This window comes from Rhinatrema bivittatum, chromosome 6 (genome assembly GCF_901001135.1).
Source record: "Rhinatrema bivittatum chromosome 6, aRhiBiv1.1, whole genome shotgun sequence".
In the NCBI taxonomy this organism is placed as follows: domain Eukaryota; kingdom Metazoa; phylum Chordata; class Amphibia; order Gymnophiona; family Rhinatrematidae; genus Rhinatrema; species Rhinatrema bivittatum.
The window spans coordinates 93237706-93261155 of record NC_042620.1 but is presented as its reverse complement, the minus strand read 5'-3'; the positions used below and the strand labels follow the sequence as shown (position 1 = coordinate 93261155).

At 41.8% G+C, this 23450-nt stretch overlaps 1 protein-coding gene across 3 annotated transcripts in view; it reads left to right on the top strand.

The window, feature by feature from the left end:
* The window catches only part of FAP (fibroblast activation protein alpha), a 257755-nt gene that overhangs the window by 71220 nt on the left and 163085 nt on the right, over positions 1-23450 (top strand). Inside the window, exons 7-9 of one of the 3 annotated variants that reach the window (XM_029605610.1) lie at positions 5273-5325; positions 5422-5494; positions 8992-9112. In XM_029605610.1, coding sequence (XP_029461470.1) covers positions 5273-5325; positions 5422-5494; positions 8992-9112 — 247 coding nt within the window. The remainder of the gene's footprint in view (positions 1-5272; positions 5326-5421; positions 5495-8991; positions 9113-23450) is intronic. The other 2 variants (XM_029605612.1, XM_029605611.1) reach the window with 2 other exon arrangements.

Below are 23450 nucleotides of genomic sequence, written 5' to 3'. Positions count from 1 at the left end.
GAGCTGGCCAGAGCCATTTTGTTGAACTGTTCCATTGAGAATTAGCTACAAGAGATGTTGTTAAAAAAGTATCCACAGACCTTGTACCAGAGTGGGCTCTTCAAATTTGCTTCTATATTATGTTTTACAAAAAATTCAAGTGATATATGCTTAGAAAGTAGAAAGAAATGGAAGCGCATACAGGCCGATCCAATAAAGGAGCATGGAAAATGGGCGCTCAATGCTGAGAGCCCACTTTCTTATCGCACGCCCAGCCACCTCTCCTGGATGCGTGAATGAATATTTAAATGAGGGGTTACGCTGCCAAGGAGGCGCTAGGGACAAATGTGCACCCCTAGTGCCCCCTCAGTAGGGAGCGCCCAGGAGAGGTTGGCTGTCAGTGAGATAGGAAAATGGATGCTTGTTAATTGAGCATCTCTTTTCCTAACCTGATCTCCGGCTTTTTAAATTTTTTTGTTTTTTTGCAGTCTGTCCTTTTTGTTTTTCCGACTTAAAAGTTGAGCGGCGAAGGTTTACTGAGCCATGAGTATAACATGGGGGCAACCGCGAGAGGCTGGCAGGCGCAGAGTGGGCTGGGGGAAGGGGGTTGGAGCACAGGATAGAAAGTGCTGGAAACAGGGTAAGGAGGAGTTAGGGTAATATGGGGTGTGGAGTAGAGAGGAGATCAGCGTGATTTAAACGTGAGGCAGGGATTGGTTAAAGCCAATGACGCTGGGGTGCTCAGGCAGCAGTTGCAGCGAGAGCGGCAGGGCTGAAGCACGAGGTCTTTTGTCCCGCCCGCCCTCCCTAGAAAAGGATGCTTTTGTTTGGTTTTTGTACTTATATAATTGTCGCAGCTGAGGTGGAAAACCCGAGCCCAGTTTAAGAGTTACATGTTTAAAGGGGGAGTTGGGGGAGGGGGGAAAGGGTGTACCCTGCATAGCCAGGGGGGGGGGGGGGCTGCTACGCGGGAAGACGAGAGCCCGGGGATAAAGGTTCTCAGTGGAGCCAGCTCTCGCTGGCCCGTGGCGGAGCAGGCGGGGAAAGGGGGAGGGGATGCTCCACCATTGGGGTTTGAAGGTGGTGGAGATTGGGGAGAGAGGGGGGGAAAGACAAGAAGGGGAAGTTGAGGGTCAGTTATGTTGTAAGGGCTCGGGTTATGTGTAAATTAATAAACTGCGGCCTATTTAAATGCCATTCAAGTGTGGTGTGTTGTTATTGGGGGGTGTGCCTAGAGAGCAAACAAGTGCAAGTGTTGCATCCCATGTTATATTGCCACGATATTAAAATCACAGGAAGTACAGAAAAGCAGTATTTTATACTTTTCTGTACACTTTTTTGGACTGCACAGAAATTAACGCCTTCTCTGGGCAGGGTTAATTTCTGAGCATAAAAATGTGCAGGTTGGGTGCACATTTTTTTTTTTTTTGATTGGGGGAGACCAGCTAATAGTCTCATCAACATGCATTTGCACGTAATGAGCACTATTAGTTTCATGGGGGGAGGGGGGGGGGGTTGGACGCATTTTTTGGATGCGCTAATCCCCTTATAGAATAAGGAGTTGTGGATGCGCTCCAAAACCCGCGTCCCACCATGGGTTAAACAGTGTGCTCGGCTGAGCGCGCTGTATTGCATCGGCCTGATAATTTCAAGTCTTACTTTGCTTCTAGCTCTTTGGTGTGGAGAATGCCAACTAATCAGAAAGCAGCTTTCATCCAGGTAGTTTTCTTATTGGTGGGCCCTCTCTACATCTGCTTTCTAATTTTGATTCCAGGTGAAAACAAGAGAAAAGATGTTTTTCAGCAACAATTTGTGTGGCAGAAATTCTTGATAATTTTCATGTTAGAGAGGGCAAAGCTACCTATTGGGTATGCCTTCTGTCTGAAAAAAATGTACAGATAACTTGAAAACCTTAAAAACTCCATGTTTTTTTATTACTAGCTGTAGTTTCTATATCCATATCTGAAATAAAAGAAATGTCTGCATTAATTAACATAGACTTTTAGCTCAGATAAACAAATGTGATTTAAATAATCACATTTTCCATGCTGCTTTAAGTACTGATATGTTCATTATTCATGTGTTTGCTTTATAATAAATCAGATATATCACGAGTTCATTTGTATTCATGCCAGAATATTACAGAATGATGTAAGACCTGGAGCTTCATATTGCTATTGTGAAATAACTAAAATGGGAATACTGTAAATGTTGCTATCTACAGCCTGCACCACATAAATATTTCCTTATATTTTCAAATCAATGTAACCTTGCTCATTTTAACCTATGACCCTGGGCTCAGGCTTACTACTTTTTGGTTGCCATGCCATGTTATTTGCATGCCTAGTGCTAGTTCAGGTAGCTGGCACAGCAGCAATGTATGCAAATACACAGTGCAAACCATCTTATTGTTGGTCTTAAGACAAAAATATTTTCTTTTAATTAATATGAAATCTAAAAACAATAAAGCACTGATGGGAAAGGCCAGGAATTCTCGGCCCATCTCCAACCTGCCTATTAGCCAATGTGTTAGAAAAAAATCTTTTGACTCAACTAGATGATTTTTCTGTGACAATGCTGTTATAGACGAAAGTCAATATGGCTTCCCGGAAAGCGCATAATACAGCATTATTGATATTACCTTTGCTCGATACCTTACTTTACAGCTTAGAACATGGTGGAATGAGGATTCTGGTACAACTCAATGTACCAGCTGCTTTTGATACGTGCATGCTGATCTCCTTGGTTTCACAGGTGTTATATCAAAATAGTTTAATTTTTTTTTTACAGAACAGGAAGCAGAGGGTTCAATTAGGGTCAAAGTGGCTGGCCATGTCCTTGAGTCCTTCAGGGCTCTGCCCTTTCTTCGGTTCTTTTTAACCTTTATCTTGCTCCATTAGGACATGTTTCTCAGTCACTAGGACTTAAATGTTTTATCTATGTAGGCGACATTCAATTTTACATCCTGAACAGATTTTCCATATTTGTATGGCAAACATTAAGCAAGGTTGCTAAATAAACAGAGGACTAAGGTAGTATGGGTGGGGTGAACTCCGTTTAATGGCACTAATATAATTGTTGTTAGTTATAAGGAGATTCAACTTCCTTTATCATCTGAAATACATACCTTAGGGATCCTATTGGATTCCAAATTAACTTTTAGACCATAGGTTTGCCACTTAGCCAGAAATGCATTTTACAAATTGAAAACGTTAAAACCATTAAAATCTGTTCTCCCTGTTACCATGTTCAGGACTGTGCTACAATCTTTGGTGCTGGGCAGATTAGACCACTTAGCACCCTTTATGTAGGATTGCCTTACAATCTGTTAAAGGCATTCAGTAGCAACTTATAACTGTGTTTTTCCTGAATATTTTTCCTGTATATATGTTTACTGAATAAGTATTATCTGTTTTATGTGACCATGGTTTTATTATATATTGTTTATGCATTTTTATGATTGTACTATTGTAATCCGCACTGGCCAGAATTGTTTCTAGGAAGATATGGAATATAAGATTTTAAATAAATACTATAGTGTAATTATATCAAACCTAAGGGTTTTCCTTGTGCATGTATCCTGGTCAATCTGATGGTCGTTCTCCATGGCACCATATTGCATGTGCCTTGTAGATTAATCACTGCACACTTTGCCTCTACCTGACTGTAGCGCTTGGAGGTGGACCCTTGTCCTGGAGCAGAGGAAGATGGCCTCCTGGTAGGGACCAGGAAGCACATGCCTCCAGGGGGCAGAGCACTGGAGGAGACAGAGGCTGGGATGAACTTCACCACTGGTAGCCCGAGGTCCCCCTGGGTGAAGCCCATAGGGACCCGGGCCGCTTGGACTTAGGTGGGCCTTTCAGGGTCTCCTGGAGAGATGGTAGACTGGCGTGCCCACAGGCAGGGAAGGAACATGGTCAGGTTCAGAGCTGGAGGTCAGGTGTAGCAAGGAAGACCAGAACAGCGTAGGCGATGACAAGGCAAGGGATAGAACCAGAATCAGAAGATGTAGTCAATCAAGCTAAGGTCAAATACCAGGAATCAGTCCGAGAGTGGTCAATGTAGCAAGGTCGGGTTCCAGAGGGTCAGGCAAGGTCACAGGCAGGTTGAGGCCAGAAGGCAGGCAGAAGGCAGAGTGGTCAAGGAACAAGCTGTGGACAGAAGGCAGGCAGCAGGCAGAGTGGTCAAGTAGCAGGCTGAGGTCAGTACCAGAGAGACAGTCTGAAGGTACTACCTGGGGAGACGGACAGATGAACACAGGAACAGAAGGACGCTGGAACAGGAGGATGCAGGAACAAGGCTGGAACAGTATTATTCGGGAACAAGGCTGGAACAAGACTGGAACAAAACTGGAATGAGACTAGAACAAAGCTAGAATGCAGTGACAATCTAGCAGAACAAACCCGATTGCCAAGGCAAGGAAGTGCAGACAGGAACTTCCTTAAGTAGCTCCTTCGATCAGGGTGCACCACGGAGCTAGGACCCGCCCTTAGCCCTACAAGAGGCCGGGCGGTCCGTGCGCATAGGGGCGTGGCCAGTGCCATGGACGACGCTCCTTAAGTTATCCAGAACCATACAGGAAGTTCTTTCCTAGGCAACATGAATTCTAATTCCTGTAGAATGTAAACTAATCATCCTACTTAATTTCTGATACCTGTTTCTACTACACTATCATGCTGGGGTATTACCTGAAATTTGATGATCAGTACAGTAGCCTGGAATGTGGGATGCTGGCTTACATTCCGCCCTCCCTCTCGTCTAAAAAAAAAACCTTCCCTCTAAAATATACCAAAAAAGTCAGTCACATTAAAGAAAGGGAGTACTGATGGAAAGGTATGACAGATGAATGGCAAATGCTGTTCTTCCTCTGTACTTCTGTTACCCGACTTTGCTTCCATTCTGAGAGCATGACATGTAAACTGCCATTTTCTTACAGAGGCCCATAATAGTTTCTAGCTGTACATGGGCACACGTTCCTTATCATGCATCTATCAGGTTTTACCAAGGTTTTGTGATCTGGTTTTGTGGTCAGATATAATTATTTAAAAATCATATTGTGTCCTTAGCTGCCAAATAAGGAAAAAAATGCCAGAGTGCTGAGGAACAATATCTTAATGAACAGATGGACTTCCAACATCTGATTTTCGGATAAATATTTATATTAAGGGGGTGCAGCTTTAGTGCAGTGCCATCCATGATTTTCAGACTTTACAAATTTGTGAACATAGCACAGGATCCTGTCCTTGTGATTTTGCATAGTAATTATGTTTTCTTGCTTATTCTATCTTTACAGCAATGGCGATACTCTTACACGGCAACATACTACATTTATGATATCGAGAATGGGTCAGCATTGAGCTCTACTTTTAGCACACTTCTTATACTCTGTTTATGTTACACTGTACATCCGATGACTTTTATATTTATTCTGTTTTATTTCAGTGATGTTGTGACAAAAAATGAACTGCCACATAATATTCAGTACATCTCCTGGTCACCTGTAGATCATAAATTGGTTAGTGAATTATTACAATATTCAAAGTGCAATTCTACTCTGCTAAGAAATTCTGACTTTTTTTTTTTTGTATTGCGGGTTCTTTGGGAGTAGAAGAGGGGAAGGAAAAGACTATTCACTCGAAAATGGTGTTTATGAAATTCTCTATAGTCTGTCAATTCTGTGACCAAGAATAGAGTGGAGGAGTAGCCTAGTGGTTAAAGCAGCAAGCTCTGACCCATGGGTTCAAATCCCACTGTTGCTCTTTGAGACCTTGAGCGAGTTACTTTATCCTCCATTGTCTCAGGTATAAAATTAGATTGTAAGTACTGGGGGCTAGGGAAATACCTGAATGTAATATAATGGAATGGAATATAAAAATCCAAATAAAACTTTGTGATTGAATTATCACTATCCCAGTGAAATGCTTTAACTGAGCATTTAAGCTAAACTATAAACTATATAGTAAGGGGAGTTGGGTGGCCAGAGAGATTAAAAGAGAATGAGCTGGTGAACAGGCATAAAGTATATTTGGGGGTGCTCAATTAATTGTATTCTTAAAATGCAGCTTCTCATATTCATCATCTGAGCAATATAAATTATTGCCCACTTTAAACTCTGCTTATTGTATAACAACACTAGCAGAAAAATATGAAAAGGTATTCTGTTAGAGCTAGGCTTCCCAAACTTGTTGTTGCATCGAAGGTGGACCCTTGGGCTGAGGTGGGGTTGACACAGCCCGTAGGTAAGGACCTACAGGTCCCCACCGTCAGCAGGCGAAGTGGGCTGATAGACAGAGGCCGCTGGAGCTTCACCTATACCAGCCCTCGTTCCCTGTAGGTTGAGCCTTTGGGAGCCGGGGCTGGCAGGACTTAGGTGGGTCTCTGTGTGTAGTCGGAGTAAGGATCGATTTAGTCCAGGGGCAGCAGATGAGAGATGGTACAGTCATACCCTGGACAGGGTTATGTCCTGGAAACTTGGGCGCCAATGGAACAGAGGCAGACAGGCGCTCGAGCAAAAGCAGGCCGAAGCCTGAGTATTTATTTATTTATTTTTAATTTTTATATACCGATGTTCCTGTAAAGAATACATATCGCACCGGTTTACAAGGAACTGAACAGACGCCTCCAGGGCGGAAATACATTAAAACAGTCGCCTCAAGGCAGAATACATTAACACAAGTATACAGGAAAACTATTAAAAGAGAACTTTCATAAACTCAATTAAATGTAACTGTGAACCATAAATCAGGAACCATAAATCAGGAACATATGTACAGAGGTAGGTATATCGTCTGTCGCTTCACCAGATTTTAGCTCTCAGGGAAAGCTTGAGTGAATAGCCAAGTCTTTAGCTTCTTTTTGAATGTCGGAAGGCATGGTTCTTGGCGGAGGTCCGGTGGGAGCAGGTTCCAAAGATGGGGACCTGCAGTGGACAGAGCTCGTTTCCTCAATGAGGTTTTTGTTGACTGGGTGTGAAGCATGTTCTGGTATGCACTTCTGATCGGTCTATTGGAGACGTGTTGCTGTAGTTGGAAGGATAGGTTGAGGGGGGAGATGTTGTGAAGAGCCTTGTGAATCGTCATGAGGGATTTAAATTGTATCCTAAATTTTATGGGCAGCCAGTGAAGATTTTGGAGGATAGGGGTGATGTGATCCCATTTTTTGGTGTTAGTGAGAATTCTGGCTGTCGCGTTCTGGACCATCTGAAGTGGTTTGATGGTGTTGGCTGGCAGGCCCAGGAGGAGTGAGTTGCAATAGTCCAGTTTAGGGAGGATGATCGATTGTAGTACCAAGCGGAAGTCTTGGAAGTGTAGAAGAGGTTTTAATTTTTTTAAGACTTGCAATTTGAAGAAGCAGTCTTTGGTAGTATTGTTTATGAACTTGGTGAAGTTGAGTTGGTTGTCCAGAAGTACACCAAGATCTCTTACTTGTGGTGTGTGGTCGATTGATGTGAAGGAGAGTTGGGTGGAACTAGTTGGGTTGAATAGAGAGCACTTGTCTGGAGCTATTATGAGGATTTCAGTTTTGCTAGTATTTAGCACGAGGTTGAGGCTTGTTAGCATGTTTTTGATTTCCGAAAGGCAGCTGTTCCAGTAAGACCACGTTTTGTGGAGGGATTCCATTATCGGGATGAGGATCTGAATGTCATCCGCGTATAGGAAGTGTGTTAGCTTGAGGTTAGATAGTAGATGGCAGAGTGGAAGGAGATAAATATTGAATAGTGTTGGTGAAAGGGATGATCCTTGAGGTACCCCCAGCTTTGATCTGATAGGGAGTGATTCTTTGTTGTTAATCCTGACCTTGTATTGTCTGTTTTCAAGGAAAGATTTGAACCAGTTGAGCGCTGAACCTGTTATGAGTAGACCACATTCAGGGGGTAAGTCAAAGAGGCGTTGAAGAGCAGGCTTGAGTCAAGGCTGGCGGCAATCCAAAGGCAGTGGCAAGCAAGCTGAAGTTTGATCACGGAGATAGTCAATATTGTAGTCAGGAAAAGCAGAGGTCTGGGTCTGGAGATAGGCAATAGCGAAGTCAGGCGAAGCAGAGTTCCAGGTCTGGAGATAGGCAACAGTGTAGTTAGGTGAAGCAGAGTTCTGGGTCTGGAGATAGGCAGTAGCGTAGTCAGGCGAAGCAGATGTCTGGGTCTGGAGATGGGCAGTAGCATAGTCAGGCGAAGCAGAGGTCCGGGTCTGGAGATAGGCAGTAGCGTAGTCAGGCGAAGCAGAGGTCTGGGTTTGGAAAGAGTCAATGGCGTGGTCAGACAAAGCAGAGTCAAAGTTGTGTAGCCAATACAAGGAACGAAGCAAGGTAGGAACAAGGAGACAGGAACCAGGAACAATGAGGTATAGGAACGCAGAGATGAGTCGAATCTCTAGGAGGCAACAAGTACTCGACCAGCGAGGAGACCTGTTGCAAAGGCAATGCTAAGGAATGGAGCCTGAGCTTAAATACTGTAGCTGAATTGATATCATCCGAGGCCGCAGCTAGGTTCCCGCCATGGTCCCTACTTAAACATCAATGGTGCGCATGCCTAGGGAGGGGTGCAGTGCGAGTAGCAGTGTCTTTCCGCGAGCCATGCGGAGAGGCCCGATGAGACATGGTGGCAGGACCAGGAATGCCAGGGGCTGCAGCAGGGCAGGAGGCACCGGGGGAGGCCCGAGGACTGAGCTGACAACCCACCACCGCCAGCGAGGAGGAACTAGGAGCAGGAATCACTGTAGAAAGATGAGGGGGCTGTGCCGCGGGTCTGCCGCGGACAGCATATGTGACACTTGTCCTGTAGGCCTATTCATTCATACAATTTTTACAGTTGTACTCTATGCCTATTATAATCCTTACACTATACTGTGATCAGCAACACTATACTGTTGCTGATATATGTACATTATACCTATTGTAAACCTCTCTCCATTTGTAACACGCTCTGAACTCATCTGCTGGAGGAGCATGAGATAAATAAGTGATGATAGTGGTGATTTGCATCTTATAACAAATTTGCTTTTATTCCTTTTTCATTAGATTTATGTTTTGGGAAATAATATCTATCTGAAATATAACCCGATGGAGCCAGCTATTCAAATAACTACCAATGGAAAGGAGGATGAAATCTACAATGGGATCCCTGATTGGGTTTATGAAGGTAAATCATTTTAAGTAAAAGCTATTCTGTTAGTGCAAGGCTGCCCAAACCTGTCATGCTGACCCTGCAACAAGGCCGTTTTCAGAATATCCACAATGTATATGTATGAGATATATTTGGATAAATTGGATCTCCAATGTATGAAGATTTATCACATCCATAGTTTTTGTAGATATCCTGGAAACTCATCTGGCTGTGGGGTCCCCAGGACAGGTTGGGGAAGTCCAGTGTTATAAACATAAGAACATAAGAAAATGCTATACTGGGTCAGACCAGGGGTCCATCAAGCCCAGCATCCTGTTTCCAACAGTGGCCAATCCAGGCCACAAGAACCTGGTAAGTACCCAAAAACTAAGTCTATCCCATGTTACCATTGCTAATGGCAGTGGCTATTCTCTAGGTGAACTTAATAGCAGATAAGGGACTTCTCCTCCAAGAACGTATCCAATCCTTTTTTAAAAACAGCTATACTAACTGCACTAACCACATCCTCTGGCAACAAATTCCAGAGTTTAATTGTGCGTTGAGTAAAAAAGAACTTTCTCCGATTAGTTTTAAATGTGCCCCATGCTAACTTCATGGAGTGCCCCCTAGTCTTTCTATTATCCGAAAGAGTAAATAACCGATTCACATCTACCCGTTCTAGACCTCTCATTATTTTAAACACCTCTTATCATATCCCCCCTCAGTCGTCTCTTCTCCAAGGTGAAAAGTCCTAACCTCTTTAGTCTTTCCTCATAGGGGAGCTGTTCCATTCCCCTTATCATTTTGGTAGCCCTTCTCTGTACCTTCTCCATCCCAATTATATCTTTTTTGAGATGCGGCGACCAGAATTGTACACAGTATTCAAGGTGCGGTCTCACCATGGAGCAGTACAGAGGCATTATGACATGTTCCGTTTTATTCACCATTCCCTTTCTAATAATTCCCAACATTCTGTTTGCTTTTTTGACTGCCGCAGCACACTGAACCGACAATTTCAATGTGTTATCCACTATGACACCTAGATCTCTTTCTTGGGTTGTAGCACCTAATATGGAACCCAACATTGTGTAATTATAGCATGGGTTATTTTTCCCTATATGCATCACCTTGCACTTATCCACATTAAATTTCATCTGCCATTTGGATGCCCAATTTTCCAGTCTCACAAGGTCTTCCTGCAATTTATCACAATCTGCTTGTGATTTAACTACTCTGAACAATTTTGTGACATCTGCAAATTTGATTATCTCACTCGTCGTATTTCTTTCCAGATCATTTATAAATATATTGAAAAGTAAGGGTCCCAATACATATCCCTGAGGCACTCCACTGTCCACTTCCTTCCACTGGGAAAAATGTCCATTTAATCCTACTCTCTGTTTCCTGTCTTTTAGCCAGTTTGCAATCCACGAAAGGACATCGCCACCTATCCCATGACTTTTTACTAGAAGCCTCTCATGAGGAACTTTGTCAAACACCTTCTGAAAATCCAAGTATACTATATCTACCGGTTCACTTTTATCCACATGTTTATTAACTCCTTCAAAAAAGTGAAGCAGATTTGTGAGGCAAGAGTTGCCCTGGGTAAAGCCATGCTGACTTTGTTCCATTACACCATGTCTTTCTATATGTTCTGTGATTTTGATGTTTAGAATACTTTCCACTATTTTTCCTGGCACTGAAGTCAGGCTAACCGGTCTGTAGTTTCCCGGATCGCCCCTGGAGCCCTTTTTAAATATTGGGGTTACATTTGCTATCCTCCAGTCTTCAGGTACAATGGATGATTTTAATGATAACTTACAAATTTTTTACCATTAATGGTAATCAACAGTCCTCAAGTGCCTCAGTGTCTGTTTTTCGGGATAATCAAAACTATGCCAGTTCACTTCTCTCTTGGATCAAATGTATGTAAATATATCTCATGAATATTCATTGTCACTGTTCTGAAAGTCAGATTTGTTTGTGGCCTTCAAGGACCAGAGTTTGCCATCCCTGGTATGAAAAGCAGCAAAATTCGTATTTTTAGTTTGTACTATATGCAAGCAGGACTCGGAGGATAAAAATAATTTCAAATGAACATTTTTACAACTCTTCAGTTTGGAATTAGTACACACCAAGAAGCTGTCAGTCCCTCTTTGGTTCTTGCTGAATCTTCTCGGTGGCCTATATTTTGTGAACAGCTGCCTTTTCAGCTCCTAGCAGAAGCAGAGGGCATGGTAGGAGCGCAGCAGCTAGAACAGGTCCCCAAATTTTTAGAAACAAAACATAGCATAATAAAACTGTTATTTTTACCCCTCCCAGGTGTTATTATATTCATGAAAAGCATTTCAGGAGACAGTAGCTGGCTTTTGCTTCTGCTGTGCTGCTTCAAGCATTTTCTTGGGCTTTAATGAATAGATTGAGTTTCAATATTTAATTTCAGGATAAATATTTATATTGAGAGGATACAAACTGTTAGCAATTAGTGTAGAATTCACGTCTGATATTCCTTTCAGCTATAATCATGTACTTTTCCTTCTCAAGCTACTGCTAAATATTATTTGAAACACACACACAAAAAATCATTAGTTCATTGCTTTGTTCTCTGTGCCTACTTGCTGTGTAAACCAGTCTGTTATTTCCTAGTAACCAGGGCAGCCCTGATCACCCACCATGAGAGGGGCAGAGCGGGGCTTACTGAGTCACACATGAACATGTACTCAAGGAAGACAACTCTACAGAATTGCTTGGAATAAATATGACTGCAGCTTTATTATTACTAACATAGCCAACTAACTAAGCACTACTACTACTACTACTACTATTTATCATTAACAGCGTTTAATTTGTAGATAAAGAATGGAACTGTGGAATGAGGAGGGGAGGGGGAGACAAAGAAGTGCTAGGTGTGACCTGTACGAGAGGGTGGGGTCAGTTCCAGGTGTGAACACTCTCTCTCTCTCTCTCTCTTCCTTCCAAATGGATACTTTCTCTCTCACACAAATATATGAACACATTCTTCATACGCTTCAGCTTCTTTCTTTTTCCAGTGATCCAACATCCCCTGCCCCCACCAGTGCTCAGCCCCCAGCTGTTCTTCACTTGATGAACGCTGGTGGCAAAGAATAACTGGGGGCTCAGTGCTGCTGGGGGCTGGGGATGGAGAAACACTGAGGTAAGAAGGAGCAGAGCAGAGAAATTGAGCCCTTTCTCTCTACCCTACTCTCCTCCTCCTCTCTGCCCCAAGGATCCCGGTCTTTCATTCCCAGCTTTTCCACCATGAATCCCCCATTGATCCTTGTTCTCCCTCAGTGGTTCTATAGCCCCCAAAGTCTCACCCCTACTTCCTGGTAGTACTTGAGTTCCCAAGAAAATTACCCTTTCCAGCAACTCTGCTCCTCTCTCTCCTTAGCCAGTAAGGCACAAGCATCCTCTTTGAGCCAGAATCAGCTGGCTCTTCTCTGCTTTGGGAATGAGGACAAACAGGTGTGTGTACTGCCTGCTCTCCTCAGCCTCTTTGGACTAGGGGTGGGGGGTGGCTTAGAATTCATAAGCACAGCCTGTTCCTTGCCTCTTTGGGGTAGAAAAGAAGGGCGCAGCACCTCATGCTCTCCTCACTAACCCCCTTCTATCTCATCCTTTCATTCACTTTTTTCCCCGACCCTCCAATCACCTCACTCAGAGACTGCCCTCCCAACTTTGATCATCTTGCTCACACCTCAGTCCCTCCAGTCCCCACACTTGCACCTCAGTGCACCTTCAATCCCTCACTCATTCTATTCTCCCTGTCCTAAACACAACTCATAGCCTCTCCTATCTGCTCATTCACTTTCTTGCTCTTCTACATCCCTTACTCATTCGCCCTTCCCTCCCTCTGATCTGCTCACTTACTCTCTTGCCTCCCTTTATAACCCCTCATGCTCTTATCCCTCCCCCTCCCCCGATGTGATCACCGGGGGCCCAGGAAGCCAGCACAGTAAGTAGCAGTGAGACCAATTACCCAAAATAACAGTAGCGGCAGAAACAGTGGGGCTGATAGACATTCATCTTGTGTCTCTTCAACCGTGGCCATTCTCCCTAACAGCTTAATTGTGCTGGGAAATCTCACAAAAATCTAGGCCATATGGCTGCCCTCGTTTTAGGGTACTGTAAATACCCACATTAAAATACTCACTTCATACCTCCATCCATACCAGACACGCTATCATATCACACACCACATTATCACATTAAAATACACCATGTAAACTAACAATACTTATGACTAATGCTATGTTCAAACTGTCTTATGCAATGTTAAATTTATATCAATTACAGAATGTTATTATAACAGATACCAAGTATCTACAATGTTTTAACAAATAATATCATGATACTCAATATTATGATGGACAGTATAGTATACTATACTGTCCATCATAATATTGAGTATCATGATATTATTTGTTAAAACATTGTAGATTCTTGGTATCTGTTATAACATTCTGTAATTGATGTAAATATAACGTTGCATAAGACAGTTTGAACATAGCATTAGTCATAAGTATTGTTAGTTTACATGGTGTATTTTAATGTGATAATGTGGTGTGTGATATGATAGCGTGTCTGGTATGGATGGAGGTATGAAGTGAGTATTTTAATGTGGGTATTTACAGTAGCACATAGCATTATTTGTTATAAAATGTATTTTTGATATGATGGTGAAATAAAATTATTTATACAATATTTGTTTGGCATTAAAATGTGCCGAGTTCCTCTGGTTTAGTAGTGATTGACTCTAGTAACAGAGGATGCACTTATGTATATGACTCGTCTTAGGGTAAGCATCTCCAGGATTTTCTGCTCTAATCTGGTTTCTCCGGGTGCAGGGAGTAGGGCACGTGGCAGAAATGATCTGTGTTGCTATTGACTCTGCTCCAGTTCCGCAAAGGAGCCATAACTGATTTATACTGCCAGTTCTACTCTACTTGCTTGGGTCCTGGAAATAGCTCTCGGTAACACACAAATAGTGATTGAATTAATTTAGCATGTTTGAAACTTGTAAGCAGTGTTAGAGGGTCTAGGTGAACTGGTGAAAGACTGGGTGAATTGTTATAGGTATAGGCAAACTGGTGAGTCTACTATACAAGTATTTTCAGAACAGTATAAACACATACTGTATAAAAGCTTGCCTCCACATTTTAATCAGGGTTATTTTTATGCAACTAATATATACTAGAGATGTGCATCGTTTTTTGTGTTCGTGTCGTTCTTCGTTTTTCGGCCGCCATGGAAAATGTCGTTTTTTTTCGGTTCGGGTCTTTTTTTTCGCGAAAAATCGATTTTTAGTTAGTGCGCGCTAACTCCCCGTTAGTGCGCGCTAACTCCTGTTAGCGCGCACTAACAAAAACCGTTAGATTTTGTTAGTTTTTGTTACTTTTTGTTAGTTTTTGTTAGTGCGCACTAACAGGACTTAGTGCGCACTAACGGGGAGTTAGCGCGCACTGACTCCCGTTAGTGCGCACTAATCGGAAAGACGAATTTTTGCGAAAAAACAGGAAAATCCTGATTTTTTTCGGGCTCCCTGAAACATGCCGAATTGGACAATTTCGTTGCAATTTTCCAATTCAGCAAAAACGAATGCACATCTCTAATATATACATTTATAAAATAGGTAGAGAAAGTAAGCATTTTCTGGCATTGGAAATATGTGCATTTACTAAAACACACAAGTACTTTCAGGGCAGAAATATGCAGTATTTTTAAACTCATTAAATATAAGACCCTGGATGATATAACATCTAATCTCAATCTGAACAAATATGACCTGTTATATTGATGTCTAATTTTAAATACTGAGTGTACCTTTATACGATGCTGCTTGATAGTGCAGCTATCGTGTCTCTGAGCCTAAACTAAGGCTTATAAATCATTAGGTACCTCTGTAATGATGCTCTTGAAAAAGTCCACTTTCTAATTATAATGATGCTGGCAACACAAGTGCCATTGCTGTCACTTATCTTATATTCTGAGGTCAGTCTTTCACAGCCGACATCTAGATGTTTCGGAGGCTGGCTCCTTCATCAAGGGCTGATGGTTTCAAGAGAGACTCGTGGAATGTTGATTCTATAAAGAGCATGTATGAAGACATCTTTAAGTTATTGAATAATATTTCACTTAACAATGGCTCATAGGAAGTAAGATACATACGTGAAATAATGGCAGCTGTCATTCATCAGAGTGTGGACTGTGCCGCTGCAATCGCGGTTTATGGAGCTCCGCTAGAGAGATGAGGGAAAAAGTCTCTAAGCTGTATTGCACCTCAAGCGGCTTAAAAATGAAATCGAATCAAAGATCCCTTTTTCAAACGAGTGAATGCCAGATTCATGAACGTGTGCAGTAGTGAGACTAAAACTCTTTAAGAAAATTATAAAACAAACTATGTATTTCAGCGTTAAAAGATGATGATCTATCAAGATTTTGAAAAAACTTCGCTGACATTTGAAAACTGTCTTTTTAAAACTTAATGACAATGTTTACCTGAAATTTAAAGGTACTCACTATTTGATAACCGGCTGCTCCTACGGCTCCTTTATTGGCGCGAAAAACGCCGACTGAGGAGCCATATTTAAAGGGAAATCCTCCAAGAAAAATGGGCGGTGCTGATGACGAAAGAGAAGTGGGCGGTGCTAATGACGTCACACTACCTGAACAAAAAGCAGAGTGCTGTGTCTAAATCAATGTATGCCACTCAATCTTATCATTAAGACCGACTGGTTCTAAAGTATTTAGGCGAAAAATCCATGCATTTTCTTGCTTATTAAGAATACTGATACTGTCTCCTCCTCTCCAAGATGAGCGAACATGTTCTATAATAGTCCATCTGAGATCATTAAAAGTATGTGAAAAGTCGATACAGTGTTGTACAATTGGTGCCTTCTGATCTTTATTATTAATTCTGCTTTTATGTTCCGTAAGGCGGACCTTGATCTTTCTTTTGGTCCTGCCTGTATATACCTTTGGACATGGACACTGTAAAGCGTAAATGACGAAATCTGTATTACAATTGACATCACTATTGATTTTCACTATGTACCCCGAAGTTGGATAGCTCCAGGTTGTACCTTGGTGCGCTTGTGGACAAAAAATGCATTTGCCACAGGATGTCTGTCCTGTCAAAGATGGAGCTATTGGTGCTGCAACTGAGGCTCTGATCACACGTTGTTTGATGTTCTGCCCTCTAGAATATACAAACGTGGGAACATGATTGAACACTGGGTGGGGGCTTAGAACATGCCAGTATTTTAACAAAATTTTTTTAATTTGTGGTGTGAGTTGGGTATGTTGTAAAATACATACCAAGTCTATATCATTTGGTTTGTTTTTATATTTTAAGAGAGAACCTCTATCTGAAAAGATTGCTCTTTTGTACGCATGGTTAATTACTTGTTTCGGATAGCCTCGAGCAGCAAAATGTGTTGCAAGACTATGTGCTTGCTTATGGAATTCTTCATCTTCTGAACACAGTCGCTTGATACGAAAAAACTGTCCAACTGGTAAACCTTCCTTGAATTTCCTGGGATGGTGGCTATCAAACCGGAGAAATTTATTTCTATCTGTAGATTTTCTGTATAATGTTGTTTTCAATGTGGAACCTTGTCTAATAATCCTAATATCCAAATATGATAAAGTATCATGATGGTAGGTTAAAGTGAATTTGAGATTGGGATGTGACTGATTTAACCACTGATGAAATGTTATAAGGGAGGACTCTGTCCCTATCCATACAAAGAAGATGTCGTCAATATATCTTGACCACTGTAAAATCTGTCCAAAAAATAATGAAGTATACACTGTAGACTCTTCAAATTTGGTAACAAAAAGATTTGCCATGTCTGGGGCCACTGGGGACCCCATTGCTACACCGTGTATTTGAAGATAGTAATTCTGTTCGAAAGCAAAATAATTATGGAAAAGAATCATTTCTGACAATTTGACTAAAAAATGAGACGGAATGCGGTGAGGGCGGGGTCTTCGCATAAGTATATCTTTGATGAGCATAAGAGCTTCCATCTGAGGTATATTGGTATATAAGGCCTCTATGTCCAATGAAACAAGGAGGCTCTGTTCTGGTAAGTTTTGTACTTTTGCTAACTTAAGTAGCATGTCAGAAGTGTCTTGAACATAGGATTTGGCTAATGATACCTCTGATCGAAGAAAGTGGTCAATAAATTGTGCCAATGGCTCTAGTACTGAGCCATTGGCCAAGATGATGGGACGACAAGGGAGCTTCACTAGTCTTTTATGTATTTTTGGGACTCCATATATAACAGGAGTCCTTGGATGTGCTACTTGAAGAAAATTGTACTCTCGCGTGGTTAGATATCCATTTTGCTGTGCATCTGTAAGAATTTGCTGTATTCTATCTTGAAGAATGGATGTGGGATCTGTAGATAGTAATTGGTAATACTTTGTGTCTTGCAACTGTTGTAAAATTTCAGTTTTGTATTCTACTGTATCCAATATCACTACAGCACCACCTTTATCTGCTGGCTTGATGGTAATTAAAGTGTTAGATGCTAGTGAAGATAAAGCTAAACGTTCGCCTCTCGGCAGGTTGTAGAAGGTGTGAGATTTATTCTTCTCAAGTGTAGAGATATCCTGAAGGACTAAAGTCTGATATGCTTTTATTTGTTCATCTATTGGTCCTGGTGGTATCCATCGTGATTTATTCTTCAAAATTGAAATATCTGGAGTTGTGATAGGAACATTGTGAAAGTAATGTCGGATCATAAGAGAACGGAAAAATCTATGCAATGAAATTCTACACATGAATGGATCATGTATATTTGTGGGAACAAAGGACAGACCTTTGTTAAGTACCTGCTCTTCTTGTTGAGAGAGTGTATAATTAGATAGATTGACTACTGATGATTCAATTGGGTCTGAGATCTTGTAAAGGGCTTGTGCCACTGGACGTCGTCTTCTTGTGCCTGATAAGGTTTGTTTTTCTTGCCCTGCGTACGACCTGGCTTGTATTTTGGTCGTCCTTTGTCTAAAAAAGCAGTATTCTGTGGTCTGTGATCTTGTTCTTCTGATCCACTTGAGGAATCTTCTGTGCCTGCGTCTCTTGTTCTTGTCTATCTTTTTTGTCTTTCTTATCTTTTTTACTTGGCCAGGAATAGATGTTGCCTTCAGCGTAATCCTTTTTATCTCTATTAAATTTGTTAATCTTATAACGTTTAATATCTGTCTTAAATTTTTCCATATCCGTTTTTAATTTCTCCATTGATGATTCTATTGTATCTATTGTTGTACTTTGTTTGTATTCATCCTCTATGACTACTAATTCTGCATTTATTTCCTCTGTAGTAATCTTAGTATATTCAATTATAAGTAACATAAGGTCCAAGGAACATTTATTTAAAATAGCGTTCCATTTGGAGAGAAATTCCGATCTCTCAGTAAACATGAGTGGCTCCTTTCTGATTCTTAATCCTTGAGGGATAAGCTGCTGCTTTATATATTCAATAAGGGTGACGCCATGTAGTTCCGCTCTTATTCTTCGCTTGTGTAATTTAGTGATGTCTTCAAACAGTATTGTGGAGGTAGGTGCAATAACTAGTGCATCTGTAAATAATGATGTCTCTAGAGCTATATTCGCCACATGTTCTGCCGAATAACTAAATGTATCCTTCCATTCAATGGTAGCCATATTGGGTAAATCCGAAACTCGTTAAATATAAGACCCTGGATGATATAACATGTAATCTCAATCTGAACAAATATGACCTGTTATATTGATGTCTAATTTTAAATACTGAGTGTACCTTCATACGATGCTGCTTGATAGTGCAGCTATTGTGTCTGTGAGCCTAAACTAAGGCTTATAAATCATTAGGTACCTCTGTTTTTAAACTCCTGCAGCACTTGCCACACAGTTTATAAAATACTTGCATAAATCTCTGCACATCCACTTGCGCATGCAAATTGCATACCGCTGACAGTTTTGAAAGTTGGGCTCATAAAGTGTGCCCCAGACATATGCAATGCTGAACAGTTACACATAAGAGACAGTTCCTGCTCCATGAATCTTACAATCTAGTCAAGACAAACATACATGACAAACGAGTCAATGAGAGGCATATTTATTGTAGAGAAGTGGGTCGGCATCAAAAACAGACTAAAAAAAAATGAGTTTTTAGATTAGATATGAGATGTGGCCAGAGAAGTAACATGTTGCAATGACACTGGGCGTCTATTCCATACATAATTTGCAGCAAGGTGGGAAGCATGGAGAAGAAGGGCACTGGTAGGGAGTATATAGGAAACCTCCCTCTGAACACCTTAAAGGACCAGCCACAGCTATCTGGCCCTGACCTCCTTGTTATGCCCCTCACCTCTAGTCTGAAGCGCTACCGGCATGGCTTCTGGCATCATTTATTTATTTATTTATTTATTTATTGATTTATTTATTTAAAGGGTTTTTTTATACCGGTATTCGTTGAAACATCATATCGGTTTACATGTAACGTGTAACAGATGGGAAATACATTAAACAGGGTGAAAGCTGAACTTGGAGGGGTATATCGAGGATTGTTAACAAACTTTGTTAGAGTTAAACATTGCATATCTTACATCAGGAAAAAGCTCAAAAACATTGCAGTTAATATTTACAATTAGTAAGTTAACAAGTTGTCAGCCAATTAATTTACAATTAGTTAGTTAACGAGTAGCTAACAAACTTTGATGGAGTCTAAACATTGCAAATCATGAATATGGGATAAGCTGTGACATTGGAGTTAGTATTTACCATTGGGTTGGGCAGATAAGATTGATACGAGGGGGGGGGGGGGGCGGGGAGGGAGAGGTGGAGGGATGAATGAGTGGGGTTATTCCGGGAAGGCTTTTCTAAAAAGCCAAGTTTTAAGCTTTTTTTTGAATTTTTGTGTGTTTGTTTCCAGTCTAAGGTCTGATGGCATGGAGTTCCAAAGTGTGGGACCTGCTATAGAGAAGGCACGCATTTTAGTGGAAGTTAGACAATAGGTCTTGTGAGGTGGGATGCGGAGGGTGCCTTTGTGGATTGCTCTGGTGGGGCGTTCAGAGGCATATAGGTGAATGTGGTTGCTAGACCAGTTAGTGTTGTTGTTGTGAATGGATTTGTATGTAATGAGTAAGTTCTTGTAGCGATGCGGGCAGAAACTGGCAGCCAATGCAGATCCTTAAGGATTGGAGTTATGTGGTCAGTTCTACGCGTGTTAGTTAGTATCCTGGCTGCAGCATTTTGGAGTATTTGTAAGGGTTTAATGTAAGAAGCAGGGAATCCTAGGAGGATTGCATTGCAGTAGTCAATTTTTGTGAGGATGGTAGCTTGTAGGACGGTGCAAAAGTCATTGAGGTGAAGGAGGGGTTTAAGTTTCTTAAGGGTGTGAAGTTTGAAGAAGGCATCTTTTATCGTGGCATTGATTAATTTTTTTAAATTGAGTTGGCTGTCAATGGTGACTCTGAGGCTAAATGCTTGTGGTTGGAGGGAAATTGCGGGTGCATGCTGATTCCTGTCTGTTAAGTACTTGGTGGTGTTATGATGTGAAATGAGGATGAGTTCTGTTTTTGCAGTATTCAGAGCAAGGTGTAGGCCGGTATGGAGGTGGTTTATTGCGTTGAGGCAGTTCTCCCATGTTTTGATGGTTTTGTCTAGTGATTCTTGTACAGAAATGAGAATTTGGACATCGTCCGCATAGAGGAAATGTGGGCGCTCTAGGTCGGTAAGTAGTTGGCAGAGGAGGAGGAGGTAGATGTTAAACAGTGTGGATGAGAGTGCGGATCCTTGAGGGACCCCTTGTGTGAGTCGGGTGGGTGTGGATTCTGAGTTTTCAATTTTGACCACGGAGCGCCTATTCTTAAGGTAGGAGGTAAACCAGAGGAGGGCTAAGCCAGTGATACCAATTTCAGAGAGGCAGCTTATTAGGGTGTCGTGGTTGATGGTATCAAAGGCAGTAGAGATGTCAAGTAGGACTAGGATGTAAGAGTGGCCATGGTCTATTCCTTTTAGTAAGGTGTCGGTAAGGGAGAGCTGTAGGGTTTCGGTGCTTAGGAATTTACGAATTGACTGGGTACAAGTATGTTGTAGTTTTCGAGGTAAGTTGTGAGTTGGGTATTGACCACATTTTCTATGACTTTAGCGAGGAGGGGGAGGTTGCATATCGGTCGATAGTTGGCAAGGTCTGAGGTGTCAAGGTTAGGTTTTTTTAGGATGGTCTTGACTACTGCAAGTTTTAGGGAGTCTGAAACTGGCACCGGAGTGATAAGTAATTCTGTTACCTGAACTTCGGTATAAAAAAAGTTATAAATAAATAAATAAGACTCAATAAAACACACACATAGTAATAACTACCTATACAAGTTAACCTAAACCCATAAGCAACTATGGCAGCCCACACCATCCCTATCATCAGACGCAGAACATCCAAAAACACCACCCTTCTCATCAACATGCCCACAGCACATAGAATATCCCTCATTCCAATCACAATCTCCCCAGCCTCACCACTCTTTCCATCATCTTATTCAACGCTGAATCCATAGGTAAAAAAGCCCCCATCCTCAACGACCTCCTCCTAGACTGTAAACCTGACCTATGTGCTATCACAGAAACCTGGTTAAAACACTCAGACACAGTCTTCCTCAACCAACTCCCTACCCACGCCTACGACATCCACTCAATTCCTAGACCAAAGAAGAAAGGTGGAGGGATATTACTTGCCGTAAAAAAGCATCGTAACAAAAAACCTATACGCATCGATCCCCCACCCAGACTGGAAATTGGTCTTTTCAAGTCCCGAGAAATACAAATTTGCCTAATAAAGACTGGAAATCGAACATTCCCAAGTATGGAGAGCATAAGATTTTTTTTATCCTAATTTTTAATTGTTGGATATTATTTGAGGTGTCTTCCAAACACCAAAAACATATTTCAAAACAGTAAATTAATTGTAATTATTGGATCTTTGATTTGTCAGCCATTTCGAAAATTTGTTAATTTTTTAGTATAGTTTTACTATTATATTTTATATTTCTTAGTTTTATTGTTTGATGTTTTTATGAGGAATGGTAATGTTTTTGTTTTTCATATACAGTATCTGGCTTGTTGAGGTTTCCAGCTCGGTTTTTATCTGCACATTTATTTATAATTTTTGGTGACTAGAATAAAAAATTCTCAGGTATGGAGAGTGGTGAATTTTTTAAATTTTTATTAGTTATTTGATGTGTATGCTGTTTTGAAATATTTTATTGGTGTTTGGGAAATATTTTAAACATTTCCCAATGAGTTTTTATATATTGGTGTTATGGTATTGATGTTTGGATGGATCCTTGGACACTGTGGCAGCTGACCATGCCCATGGGGGCAGTCCCGTGAGAGACCACAGTGTCAGGCTAGACTCTGGACATACAAACACAGATCTGAATCTTTTATTAAACAGTTTTGGAAAACACCAGAGGTGGCAGTAGTGAGTAGTGGATGTTGAGCAGGTCTCCCACAGAATGCTGGAACAGCAAAACCTCTGCTAGGCTGTGCTGTAGTGGAAAGAGACTGAGAGTTATGAGTACACAATGAGAAGCATTCAGCATCCCAGATAGAATTAGAAAAAGCTCCGAGACAGAGAGAGCAGGCCCTTGAGGAGCGAGTACCTGATCCCTTAGAGCAGAGAGACTCGGTCGTATTGTACTCACGTAGCAGTAACACAGATTCCACTAGACGAGAGGTCGGGCATTGGAACAGAGGGCAGGCCCTCGAGGAGCGAGTACCTGGTTCCAGGGAAGCAATACTGTGGAATAGATGGTAGTTGTACACACAGATGGAAACTGTTAGTGAAGTCTTCCAAGTAGAAAGGTTTGAAGATGCAGGCAGCGACTCAGGGAACATGGGCCCTCGAGGAGCGAGTACTGGTTTCCTGATAGCACCTGAAAGAAGCAGAAGAGGCCCCCAAGGAACTGGTACCCCGTTAGCAACCCCGAAGGGTACCAGAGCAGCTTTGGTACAGAGAGCGAATCCCATCCGTAGAGTTACCGTTGCTAACTCGATGAGCTAGCAAATACTGTAGGCTTAAATATCCAGGCAGCGTGACATCATATCAGGGGGATGCCCCTGAGGTTCGCACCAACGTAGAAATAAAGATGAGGGCAGTGTGCGCACGCGCGCCCTAAGGTGCCTTGGAGGAGCATGGCGGGAGGCAGCACCAAAGCCAGTCCGGGGACGCTGGAGAGGACGGCAAACAGATGCTACAGCAGCCAGTGGTCAAAGGTGAGCGGGAGGAGCCACAAGTAGTGAGAGGTACGCTGGGCGAAGCCATTGTAGACCGACGGTTGCAACAATTGGATGTTCTATTCATCAGCT